Source organism: Podarcis raffonei, chromosome 2 (genome assembly GCF_027172205.1).
Source record: "Podarcis raffonei isolate rPodRaf1 chromosome 2, rPodRaf1.pri, whole genome shotgun sequence".
NCBI classification, from domain to species: domain Eukaryota; kingdom Metazoa; phylum Chordata; class Lepidosauria; order Squamata; family Lacertidae; genus Podarcis; species Podarcis raffonei.
Genome location: NC_070603.1, coordinates 81696563 through 81709657, shown reverse-complemented (window position 1 = coordinate 81709657; position 13095 = coordinate 81696563). Strand labels below are relative to the sequence as shown.

The 13095-nt window shown below is 44.2% G+C and overlaps 1 protein-coding gene across 2 annotated transcripts in view; it reads left to right on the top strand.

Moving 5' to 3' along the window:
* The first annotated feature begins 519 nt into the window (after positions 1–519).
* Positions 520–13095, top strand: part of TKT (transketolase) — a 35095-nt gene continuing 22519 nt past the window's right edge. The window contains exons 1-2 of one of the 2 annotated variants that reach the window (XM_053377801.1): positions 520–797; positions 12909–13026. In XM_053377801.1, coding sequence (XP_053233776.1) covers positions 691–797; positions 12909–13026 — 225 coding nt within the window. In that variant the 5' untranslated portion in view covers positions 520–690. Of the gene's footprint in view, positions 798–11760; positions 11919–12908; positions 13027–13095 lie in introns of those variants that run through there. The other variant, XM_053377802.1, reaches the window with a different exon arrangement.

Here is a 13095-nt window from a genome sequence, read left to right as displayed (position 1 = left end):
CTTCCAGGCCTCTTTTTCAAGAAAAATAGCACAGAGTCTCTCTCAATTTTTGAGCGTTTTCTCCCCAAACCGACTCGTTTGCTCCGCTTTAAGGCCAAGCAACATCGCAAGCACAGATTGCCATTACAACGCGGGGCTGGGGGAAACCTGCGGGCCCGCCAGGTGTTCTTGGACTCCAATTCCCAGCATCCCTCACCATTGGCCGTGCTGGCTGCGGGTGATGGGAGCCGGAGGGCCGGATAGAAAGCAAGCCCTGCGCCCTACGCGGGCTGAGTTGCACCCTGGGCTTTTCCACTTCGCCGCTGCGCAAATGGCGCTCAGCCGCGCCCTGCTCCCGTTACGCGCGGAGCGAGAGGGAAGAGGACGCGGCTGTTTTCTGCGCCTCAGCCGCGCCTCTCTTCCTCGGGAGGGGAGCGGCTGGCCTTCGCAGCCGGGCGGGAGAGCTCAGTCCGCAGGCAGCGCGCTGCTGGGGAGGCGGGGGCTTTTCGCCCAGGCAGGCAGGCAGGACTCCGCCCGCGCGCCGCTGGCAGAGGTGGCCCCGGCGCCTGGCCCCTCCTCGCCCGGCCGAGCAGCTCCGCCTCTACTGCCTCAGTCGCCGAGCCCGGGCCTGTCCAGCGCCACACGCTCCAGCTCCTGCCGCCGCCGCCGCCTGCAACCCGAGCCCGCCGCCGGCCACGTTCCTGCTTCGCCATGGAGGATTATCACAAGCCCGACCAGCAGACGCTGCAGGCCCTGAAGGACACGGCCAATCGGCTGCGCATCAACTCCATCAAGGCCACCACCGCGGCTGGCTCCGGGTGAGCCAAGGGGGAGGGGGAGGGAGGGAGGGAGGGAGGGAGCCGGGCTCGACTCAGGCAGAGCGAACCTCCCTCACTAGAGAAGTGCCGGGGCTCACACGCCTGCCGGCCAGTCACGCCTTCGCTCTTGGAAGGCCCCGGATTTCGCAGATGAGGGATCAAGGCAGCCTAGCACGACGAAGGAAAACTGCCTCACACCGTCAGACCTTTGGTCCTAGCTTAGTGTTGCGCGACTCGGACTGGCAGTCGGCACTCGGGGTTTCCAGGCAGAGAGGTTCTCCCAGCCCTACAGTGGAGATGCTAAGGTTGAACCGAGCACCGTTTGCATGCCTTTCCCCTGTAATACACGCCGCTTCCGGAGTGCAGACCTGTTTCTCCAGAGCTGAGCGTTGGCTGAAATGAACTCACGGAGGGATGGCGGCAGTCTGCCTGACATATTCAGCACTGCCCGCCCGCCTTTGATCTTGCCCCACGTTTCCCACCCACAGTGTGGGGTGGGGGCAGAAAGTTGCTCTGTTGGTGCCTTCTGTAAATGTCGCATGCCACCTTTATCCCAGGGTAGATCTTACTTGGGTACTGGCTATCCTCCTAAGAACAGACCCTTACCATTTTCTGAGCAAGGTGGGGTCAACTCTCTTAACATCTATTTTTTGCTCCCACCCACAACATATCAAAGCATTATCCAACTGCCTGAAGGTAGGAAAATGCACTTGCTATCTCCTTAAGCAGATCATACCATTATTGGCATTTCACCCCATAAGATGGATAAATTCTCTCTCCTCCCTTCACTCTTAATAATCCTAGCTAGCAAAAGGTAGCCCCTACTTAAGTGTCTCTTTAGTACTGTGTAGCCCAAGAAGATAGTTGTGCTTTCCTTCCCTGGTCCTGCTACAAATGATTCTAGAGCAAGGCTACTAATGTGTCAAACAGCCTTGACACTACCAGCTGTTTGTGTGGACTTCTGTGCCTCTGGATGAAATCTGGTCCAAATCTTGCTTCTTACTGTTGCGTGTGTGTACAGTCCAGGGGATTTCTGCAGAGATCTGACTGTTGAAATCCATTGACTTATGCATCGGTCATCAAGCCACAATGTGCGTACACTGTTACCTAAACATTGTATTTGAGTTCAGTAGGGTGTTTCTCTTGGAGCAATAATTTATTTCACAGCTTTGCCCAAATGGGCTAGCGATATCTTAAACATTATACCTGTTTGCATACCACCTGTTCCCCCCCCCCTTTCTTAAAAAGCAGTAATGATAAATAAAATACAGAGCTGAAGATCTTTGTTCTTACTGGGAAACCTTGAATTTTGAGTTGCAAAATGGGTTCAGAGCTTCCATTAGGTTTTGAAATGCAGGTTTAAAGCAATCTTTAGGTGTCAGTTATGTTTCACAACTCATGTAATAAGCAAACCTGGTTTGGCAACCTAAAGCTTTCAACAGCCATACAATTTAATGGAGGATTTTCTTTGGATAGAAGATGTAGCCATTACAAATCACTTTAGAAAGTTGCAGATATAGCGAAGGTGCAAATAGAATTGGATAGCTTATTTGCTGCATCTGTAGCTGGATTGAATTTGGGATTTGTGTAAGTTCCAAGGAGCTGAACAAACCCATTTTCAGCTGCTGCCTGCAGCCCTATACATATTTATCTGGGAGTAAGTCCCATTAAACTCAATGGGACAACTTTTGAATAGACCAATGTTAGGATTGTGCTGGATGTAATAATTGTCCCTGGAAGATACAGATCAGAACTATATATGCAGCAGTTATCTGCAAATACACTCGGGTGTGAAAATTATTACCTCACCTGTGGCTGTGAAAAATGAGTAAGAATGATAAAACATTGAACACTGGATGTTTGTGTTGATGAAATATTTTTGTGTTTTGTATGTTTTGATAAGGGCTCATTGCATAACAACCCTTTTTACATCATATAGATGGGTTCAAAAGCTTATTTTTTAGAAAGAGAACGGAGTTAATTGCTCTTAAATACTGTATAGGGGCTTTTCTGATTATACTCATACAGTTTGTTTATGCATGTAGTGTGTGTGTCCAAATGTTTGGCTCAGTGTGGATAGCGTGCAGAATCAGCCCTTCTACCATAATGCTGTCTGCTTTAATCATGTGCAGCTAAAGTGGGCAGCTAAAATCAGAGCGTCCAGAAAGCGTGAGAGTATAATATTGACAGTGTATTTTTGACACAGATGAATTGGATTATAAGGTTCTTCATGCATATGATATGACAGAAAGGGAACTCAGGAATGCTCTCTTGACACACAGTTGGAAGAAAAACAATTTATGCTTTCGGCCAAATTCTTTCTTTTGTACCCAACAGTCGTAACTAATTATCGGCAAAATTTCAAGTTCGCCAAAGTGGGATTATTTTTCAAATGCCTGAAGTCTCATATGGGCAGTTTATTCAGGCTTTAGAATAGAGGTTATTTTAGGCTCTGTCTGCAGATTCCAGAGTTAGTCTAGTTTTGCTTGTACTCTGCGATGGGAAAAATCCATTGTCTTTTGATGTGAAAATCAAGCTATTTCCCCACATCAAACAGGTTTATTTAATGTTCCATTGACAAACACTGATTTTCTAAAATCTCTTTACAATATATTTACTTTGTTTCAGCTAAGGATTGTATTTTTTTCATTTTCTGTTGATTGTGTGTGCTATATTATTTAAGGTTCACATTTTCACATTTTGAAATTTAATTTTTAGAAGCAAAAGTTTTCTGTAAGGTTGAAACATCTGCCCACGTTTTAAATTCCTTTTGTCTGTAGTGATCTCACTGAATTTTGTAAGGTGCATGAAAATGCCATCGTTGGAGGCATTCCTGCACTGAATCTCATTTAAATGGAATGCCAAATTCTGACAACCGCACATTCTGTTCTGAGGTCCATCTGAAGGATTAGGGATAATAATACATATATATAAAAATGTAAACCCTTCCACCTTGTGTTGGGCAACGAAGTTGCGACAAAAGAAAAGTGATGGACCCATTTTGAATTTGAATGAATTCAAACCATTGCACCATAGTTTAACCTTAACGTTGGTTCAATGTGACATCAGACCTGAGAAACCATGATTTGTAATGGAACTGAAAATTACAACGGGGAACATGATATGAAGTGAGTTTGCTTGTACTAGCTGTAATTCCATGATTGTCTGAATTGACACACCATAGGTATGGCTGATGCCTTGGTGCACCTTTAAGGCAGAAAAGCTGGGGGAAATGAAAGTGCACATGTGACTTCAGGTGTAGCATCTTCATGGGTGCTCTATTCTGCTCGCAGGATAGTTCTCCTTTTTCATAGCTTTCTCTGTAGCTGTGTTCAGGGCAGCTCACAGTATTAGAGGAGTTCGGAACAAACAGTGAATAGCCTTATAACGAGTCCCTTTGTAAGAGAAGTAACAACAGCAAGAATTTAAATGCAAGTGTATTTTAAAACTGATATTAGTTCTAATCACCGTTCCTGATTTGCCTTGAATGGAGCGTGTTCTGCTTGATCCTAAAGTTCACCAAGTCATGTAGAAGGTGGCAAAAACCTTATTCTCCCAGATGGAGCTCAAAATGACTTTATATTGGCTGTGGGTGATGTTAGTGACTCGGCGTGCGGCTTCACCATCCTCCTGAAGCCATGCTGTTCCACGGTTGGTTGCTCCGCCCTCCTGGCCACTGCAGTGCCTGATGGGTTCCCGCCAAACCCAGATTCAAATTCCGGCCTATCCACGACGGCCTGGGGGTGGGGCAAGAGCAGCGGTTCGAGTTGGAGTATGCTTCAGTCTGGTCCACTCCAGAATCATAAAAAGGGGCCAGAGCTGACGTTGGCAGCGCAGTCGACCCCAGAGCACCACCCACCTTTAATCTTGTTTGTTCTTACAGGCTAACCTTTCACCTTTCTAGGTTCTCTGGCATTGATATGGTCGTACAATGGTTGCTGTTTTCTCACAGCTGGGAAGGAATTTCCCCTGCTCTACAGGTTTTGCCTACCCCATAGCAGTTGTCACAACTTTGGCGATTTTAGGCATTGGGCAGAATCCTTTAGTCTTAACAACTGAAAAAGGGGTAAAGCGGTGACTTACCCCTTCTGCGGCAGTGACACCAGGGTACCCCGTTAAAGAGGTCTTGAGGGGAATCTCTGTCCACAAGGGCACAACAAGTGGGCCATAGAACTCCCCCCAGTGACGTGGGAGAGAGCCAGTTGCATAAACACACGTTTTGCTGTGGCCCCATATTCCCATTCGACCGTGACTTGCTTCAGACCCCCAGCAGGGGGGCTGAGAGGGATACACACCCAGTGCCTATGCCAAAGTTTCCAACATGTGAAATTCAATAAAGTTGTGGCCATTTTAATCCCTAAAGATGTTGTCGTGTCTCCTGCTTGATCCTGAGGTCTGGCTCCCGGTGGGGTGGGGACTTTGCCTGGGCACGCAAAAATCATTTATAACTAGCTACCATTGCCAGCTGAGCTTCAAGCAGCAAATCTGGATCCAGAGCAGCAAATTGATTGTGTCAATGCCATGACTCTCCAGAGCAGGCAATGCAGCCTTATTCTGCAATCTCTATTTCTTTTTAATTCAGCTTCATACTTCCCAAATATATATCATGCATTCTTTAGCAATCAACTTAAGAGCTTGCAAATGGATAGAGAGGCAGTTTGGATTCACCAGACTTTGAGTGTGTCTCTAGTTGAGGGCAAATAGCATTCCTCAGCCTTGGTCACAGCTCTTCTGTACTTTCAAAGCCTATGCTAATTTTTATGCGCATTAAAATGTGACTCTGTCACAAATTGCTACATCTCTTGTAATAAAGTAATTTGTTAAGGCAAAACCATTTCTGAGGAAGGATATGGAATGAGTGGGGGGGAAACGAAGCAGGTTATGGGGGCAGGGGAAGAAAGTAGCTAACCATAAAGCAGAACCCTTAGAAGGAAGTTGCCTTTCTTATTCTCGGTATGGTGTTGCAATAGCTATATTTACCATTTTACAACATCAAGGTGGTTCCTGTTTTATTTTTTGAGGTCAGTTGGAGTTCTGTCTGAAGGAGACTGTGGGGATGCAGAGCCTAGTGACTGGGAAATTAAGAGATGGGAACAATGCGATTGTACAGTACATTCAAATACAGGATCAATATTTATTTGAACAGTCCCTTTAGTAAATAGCAGGGAGCAGAGACTCAGTACTGAGTTCGGCAAGATCTAATTCCTCCTTTGTTATCCCTGGGGCCTGATACTAGAATGAATAGATGTAGAATGAATAGATGGATATCTGTTCTTGCCACTCCTTGGGAGCAGAAAATGGCCAGAAGAAAATGCATGAGCATGCCTATGATGAATCATGTTATGGGGCTCTGCAAGTCTCCAGTTGATATGCCCTACCCACTTCTTTGTTTGCACTAACAGAAAAGTGCCTGAGGACGCTTGGGTAGTCTTTTAGTCCTCTTTCCCTATTGTGTCCAGACTGAGCCATCTAGTAGAGTCTTAAAAGGGTCTCATGGCCACCAGGGGGCGGGTAACATGCCAGTTGTGGGAGGAGCCAGAGGTAGAAGTAGGTGATGGTGACAAACAATCCAGAGCTGGAAGAAGGAGGCAGCCTTTGTCCATGAAGACACTTATCTTCCTTGAGTGGCAATGATGAATGAGTGCATGCTCAGACTATGTACCTGCCTTTTCAAGGGGACTCTGACTGCACCCAGAACAGGCTGTCCACCTAATTCCAGAGAAAGCAATCTACTAACCTACAGGACCTCCCTCTTGTCCAGATTCAGTATCTACTTACTGGTCCTCATAGAATTATAGAGTTCGAAGTGATCCCAAGGGTCTTCTAGTCCTGCAATGCAGGAATCCCAACTACCATATATATACATGACAGATGGCCACCCAACCTCTGCTTGAAAACCTCCAACAAAGGAGAGTCCACAACCTCCCAAGGGAAACCATTCCACTGTCAAATAGCTCTTACTGTCAAAGTTCTTCCTGAGTCTCTCTTTCTTTGTTTTTTGCAACTTCAATTCATTGGTTCAAATCCTATCCTTCAGAGCAGGAGAAAACAAGCTTGTTCCATCTTCCGTGTGACAGCTCTTTAGATATTTGAAGATGGCTATCATATCTTGATAAAAAATGAGAGGCACAAATACAAGATGGGTGACACCTGGCTTGAGAGCACTACATGTGAAAAGGATCTAGGAGTCTTGGTTGACCACAAACTTGACATGAGCCAACAGTGAGACGCGGCAGCTAAAAAAGCCAATGCAATTCTGGGCTGCATCAATAGGAGTATAGCATCTAGATCAAGGGAAGTAATAGTGCCACTGTATTCTGCTCTGGTCAGACCTCACCTGGAGTACTGTGTCCAGTTCTGGGCACCACAGTTCAAGAAGGACATTGACAAACTGGAACGTGTCCAGAGGAGGGCAACCAAAATGGTCAAAGGCCTGGAAACGATGCCTTATGAGGAACGGCTAAGGGAGCTGGGCATGTTTAGCCTGGAGAAGAGGAGGTTAAGGGGTGATATGATAGCCATGTTCAAATATATAAAAGGATGTCACATAGAGGAGGGAGAAAGGTTGTTTTCTGCTGCTCCAGAGAAGCGGACACGGAGCAATGGATCCAAGCTACAAGAAAGAAGATTCCACCTAAACATTAGGAAGAACTTCCTGACAGTAAGAGCTGTTCGACAGTGGAATTTGCTGCCAAGGAGTGTGGTGGAGTCTCCTTCTTTGGAGGTCTTTAAGCAGAGGCTTGACAACCATATGTCAGGAGTGCTCTGATGGTGTTTCCTGCTTGGCAGGGGGTTGGACTCGATGGCCCTTGTGGTCTCTTCCAACTCTATGATTCTATGATTCTATGATTCTATGATTCTATCTCCTCTCAGTCTCCTCTTCTCCAGGTTAAACATACCCAGCTCCTTAATCTGTTCCTCATAAGACTTGGTTTCCAAACCCTTGATCATCTTGGTTGCCTTCCTCTGCACATGTTCCAGCTTGTCAACATCCTTCTTAAAGTGTGGTGCCCAGAACTGGACACAAGTCCAGGTGTGGTCTGACCAAGATAGAATAGAGTGGGACTATTACTTTCCTTGATTGGAACACTGTACTTCTGTTGACGCAGCCTAGAATAGCATTAGCTTTTTTTGCTGTTGACTCCTGACCTCTCTTGCAAGTCTGAGATTTGGCCCACCTGACCTTTTCCCTGCAACTGCTGGTAACTCATGTATACTCTTCCCATTTCTTCCATTTCTTATTCATTCCCTTCTTACATCTCAGCTCATCTGTAAGTTCCTTATGTTGCCACGCTGGTTTCATTAGATGCCTCCCATGCGTCTGGGCACTGGTCAAGGATTCAGATGACAAGGAGAAGTAGAGCTAGATGGCGTCTGTGCCATGTTGCATAGTGATAGCAACTTCCTGAAGCATCCCTGCCTTTAGCACAAGCCCTGAGTTCACAGACCTGGTAACTGGTGGCTGTAGGCTGCTGGCTGTCCTACCCAGCTGGCCCTGCATGCTCAACCTGAGCAATCACATTGGTTTTTGCAGGTCCTTTTCAGTGCAGCAACTCAAGGTAGTCTCTTGACTATTGCCTCCTTTGCCAACATCTGGAATAAGTGACTTTCTTAACATGGGTTCACAACCTCCATGTTAAGAAAGTCACTTATTCCAGATGTCCAAATGTCTCTTCTTGGTAAAAGCCGAAATTGGTTGTTTTATGCTTTCACGTTGTTACACCTTTCTACTCCTTTTGGGCATATTTGCCTCTGCATAATTCCACCCCACCCGCTGGCACTTGGTGCGTTTTTGCTTAATCAACTGTCCATGCTGAGTAGGCATCTTTTGTATTGCAGCTCTGTTTGTTTTGTGTTAATCCAAGCAGTTTGACCAGAACTAATAGAATTTGACGATTGAAAGAAGAGAGGTTTGATTTTCTTTTTCTTTTTCAAAGGGGAAAAGAATAAATGGTTATTGTAGTTTCGGAGGAATATTTTATTTTTTAAGAAATTGCAAGAAGGAAGTTACGTATGAATGTATTTCCATAGAATTCACTGTGTTTGCATTCCTTTTCCAAAACATGTTGTCCGTATTGGGAGTGCTGTTTGCAGATGTATAGGGAACAAGTTATTTTGCACATTGGCCAATAGTTGAAAATCTCTAGTTTCAACAGGAATTGTTTTTTACATGGAATGTGTTGAATTTCAGATATTGGAGCGTAGCTCGGCTTGTAAACTGAATTCCAGTTACTGATGGAAGCTGAAAGGTAGAGGGTGTGCTCTACTACGCTTTCTGCAACACCTTAGTTCATTTTGAAATCTGCTTGAAGCCTTTTGCAGAAGTCTTATGAAAATTAGTGGTACTTGCAGAACACTATTGCTTAGTGTATTTGCAATATCAGTATTTTGCAATCTAATCCTAAAGCTACTGTCATACTCCCACATACCTGTAAGTAAGCCCTGTTGAAATCAGTAAGACTTACTTTTGAGTAGACATGGCTAGAACTGTGTTGTCCATCTTGCCAAATTTAATCGGACTTGCTTCCTGGTAACCAAGGTTGCAATCCTAAGCACATTTAACATCTCCCCCTCCAGTGGATAGGTAGCTCAATTTTCAGTTTTTATATTTTATTAATATAATTTTAAACCTGCTTTAAATTTTTTTTAATGCTAACAATTATTGAAGTCCCCTACCACAAATATATCTACATATCTGTATTTCTATAACTATATATTTATATCTGTATCTATATCTGAGTGCCCAGAGGGGTAGCTGTGCTAGTCTGCTGCAGCAAAACAGCAAGAAGTCTTGTCTGATGAAATGAACTCTTGTCCACTGCAACATATGCTGTAATAAATTAGCTAGCATTTAAGGTGCCTCAAGATTCTTTGTTGGAATTGAGAATTGTTGTGGTAAAATGTTTTTAATTGGTTGCTTTAATTTTTTTTAAATGTTTGTTTTCATTCCCTGTTTAATTTTTCTTCTTCTACATGTTCACCAATAGGTTTATTTAAAAACTTTACGCTCAGAGCAGCAGTTCTTTAGAGAGATGGTTAAGTATAACATTTATAAGATTTAAGGAATGAAAGCCTTTTAAGCAAGCATGTAAGGTTTACTGATTAACAGCCATGTGTAAATATTTACTAATACATGTTTTTGAGTCGTGACTTAAATCTAATTATTTTAATTCCTAGCGTGCAAGTACTTAACAAAGGATGAGCACTAACCTTTACTCCTTTTTTTTTAAAAAAGCATTTGCATGTGTTTTAAGAAATTGTTAACGAGAGTGCTGTAGTGTTCCCAAAGGGGTTTGGATTAGGAAGCAATATTTAATTGGCAGCTTGATAATTAGCACATTATATAGCCTTAAGTCCTGTGGATGTCATACAACTGTTGTATCATGTGTCTGGATTTATGATTTTAAAATGCTAACATGCATGGAAAATGTAGTCAAAGAGAAAATGCCTTGTGACAGCCAAACTAGTAGACCGTTACTCTATGAACAGGATTTCTGGCTGTTAACTATTATAGCTGCCCTATAGCATGTCAGCTAGTACAACTGACAATTCATTCCACTGGATCATTACAAGCTACTGATGCTTTTAGACTAGAAATATTTAAAATTGAGCATGATCCTGGGTCACAGATTTCAGCCATAAATTTACGAACAGTTTTACTCTAATTCTGCAGTCCATAATACACTTATACTAGGGAGTAAGCCTCATTGGAACGCTGGTGGCGCTGTGGGTTAAACCACTGAGCCTTGGGCTTTCCGATCAGAAGGTCGGCGGTTCGAATCCCTGCGGCGGCGTGAGCACCCGTTGCTTGGTCCCTGCTCCTGCCAACCTAGCAGTTTGAAAATATGTCAAAGTGCAAGTAGATAAATAGGCACCGCTCTGGCGGGAAGGTAAACAGCGTTTCCGTGCGCTGCTTTGCTTCACCAGAAGCGGCATAGTCATGCTGGCCACATGACCAGGAAGCTGTATGCCGGCTCCCTCAGCCAGTAAAGCTGGATGAGCGCCGCAACCCCAGAGTCATCTGCGACTGGACCAAACGGTCAGGGGTCCCTTTACCTTTACCTTTTAAGCCTCATTGAACCCAGTAGGACAGGAGTGAAGAACCTCCAGCCCAGGAGGCCAGTTTTGGCCTGCCAACTTTCCCCATTTGGACTGCAAAGCCATTTTGGGCAAGCCATGCTCACCTGTCCTACACCTGAGGGTCATACAGATACGGGTGGGGGGCCTTTGAAATGCTGCACAAAACTGGTACCCAGCACTAAGCAGGATTGCCCTCCTGGTACATTGGCTGATGCAAAGAAAGAGTGATCCTACAGGAAACTCCCTCACACACCCAAATCATCTCAGTTTGGCTGCACTTTCAGAGCACTCAGCAGGTAGCAAAGCACTGCTAAAAGAAAGCTTTTTTCTTCATTTCAGCAGTTGTTTCACTGTAAATCCCTTGTAGTGAAACAGATGTTAGCAGTGCCTTCCTGCCTGCTACAAACTTTGAAGTCCTGACTTTGGGATTTCAAAGGGCAAAAAACCTTGATATCGTTTGTGACAGAATGTGGGTTTTGACAGGTAGGCATCCTCACTCACTTGTTAAATTTGGCCCATGAGTTGGATCTGGCCTGTGGAGCCAAAAGGTTTCTCCACACTTGAAGCAGGGCTAAGTAATCATACATAGGGTTGAGCTGTAAAATTCTGTTAAATATATTAAAATAAATGATATATTATTGATAAGTCCAAATTCTGAAATCCAGATGCCTTGCTTATGGAATGCTGTTATACTATCTATAATTAACTGTATGCATTCTTATAAATTCTGTCTTTTAGAGACAAAGCAAATCACCTCAGGGTAGTGCTTGCTTTCTCAGTTTCTCCAATCCCTAGAAATGTTAATTTCTAGTTTCCCTGTGATAATCGTTCAGGGTAGGCAGTATCTTAAAAGGGTATGACAAATGTTTACAAATGAAAAATGAAGCGGGGGGAAGAATTCCTACTCCATCATTCAAAAGCCAGATCTATTGAGGTTTTTCTTTTTCTTTTCGAGGCAAGTCGGGGCTTTTAGAAACCTCTTAAAGAAATTAGTTTAACAACTGTGGAGAATCTCTCTTGCTGCCTGAACATGATGCTCAGGTGTGGTACTACAAGAATTGTTTGCTGTTGATCCTTAAGATCACATTGGGATATATAGGAGGAGGAAGCAAGCCACTTCAAGTTTATACTAGGTTAAACAGAATTGTACTTGTTTCTTGTCCTGAAATAGCCTAATAATCTGCAGTGCTAGAAAGGGCATCTCTCCTGTTCATCTTCCTTTTAGTAATGTACTGACATGATTATTTGGCAAACCAACTGAAACCCTTCCCTGAAGCTCAGGAGAAAATCATAGATGACATGCTCCTTCACAAGGTCATTGAAATCACTGCTGCAAATCTCCTTCAACTTGTGCTCTCGAAAGAAAGAAAACATATCCAATTTCATAATGCACCAATTTGTTTTCTGGAGCTTAACTTTCCTTTATAAGTGCTCATTAAAACTTAACATCTAGTCAGATAAATGCTCTTTCAAAGTTGTGTCCTTTCAGATACTGCTGGACTACACTCCCATCATCCTGGCTGGGGCTGGTGAGAAGTAGAGTCCAGCGGCATCTAGGCGGCGAATACCTTTTGGCCACGTATAATAAACCATAGGCGAGGGGCCATTTTTCCAAAATACCTAAGTATTGTCAGGGCTTCGTTCAGGTCAAGGAGATCTCCTTGGGCCTTTCACAGGAAATGAAGCTTTTCTCTAAAAGTAGGTGAATGTGTAACTTCATGAACACAATAGCTGCTGATTCTGATTCTCTTTCTTGATCTTAGTGGAGAGAAAGTAGCTCAAGGTGTCCTGTCACTGAAGCTTACATTTCGGCATCCATTTTGGGGGAGATAACACGACATCCTCTTCTCTTAACTGATCAGAGCTAATGGACACTAGGGTGATAGTAGATGGAAGGAGTTCTCACAGGCACTTCTAATGGCACGTTTCCCTGTGGAAGCCTGGAAGGATGAGCATGTTGGTGTTTCAGTGACAGGAATGTGACCTGACAAGAGGCTGCAGTTGTAACGCTCCGTGTGCTTTGATTTGCAGCCACCCAACGTCATGTTGCAGTGCTGCAGAAATCATGTCTGTGCTGTTTTTCCATACCATGAAGTACAAGCCGCAGGATCCCAGAAATCCTAACAATGACCGGTTTGTTCTTTCCAAGGTAAGAGCTAGATCTTTTTCATTACTCTCCTGAAGGCTAGCTCTGATTGAATACTCTTCTCTGTTTCCT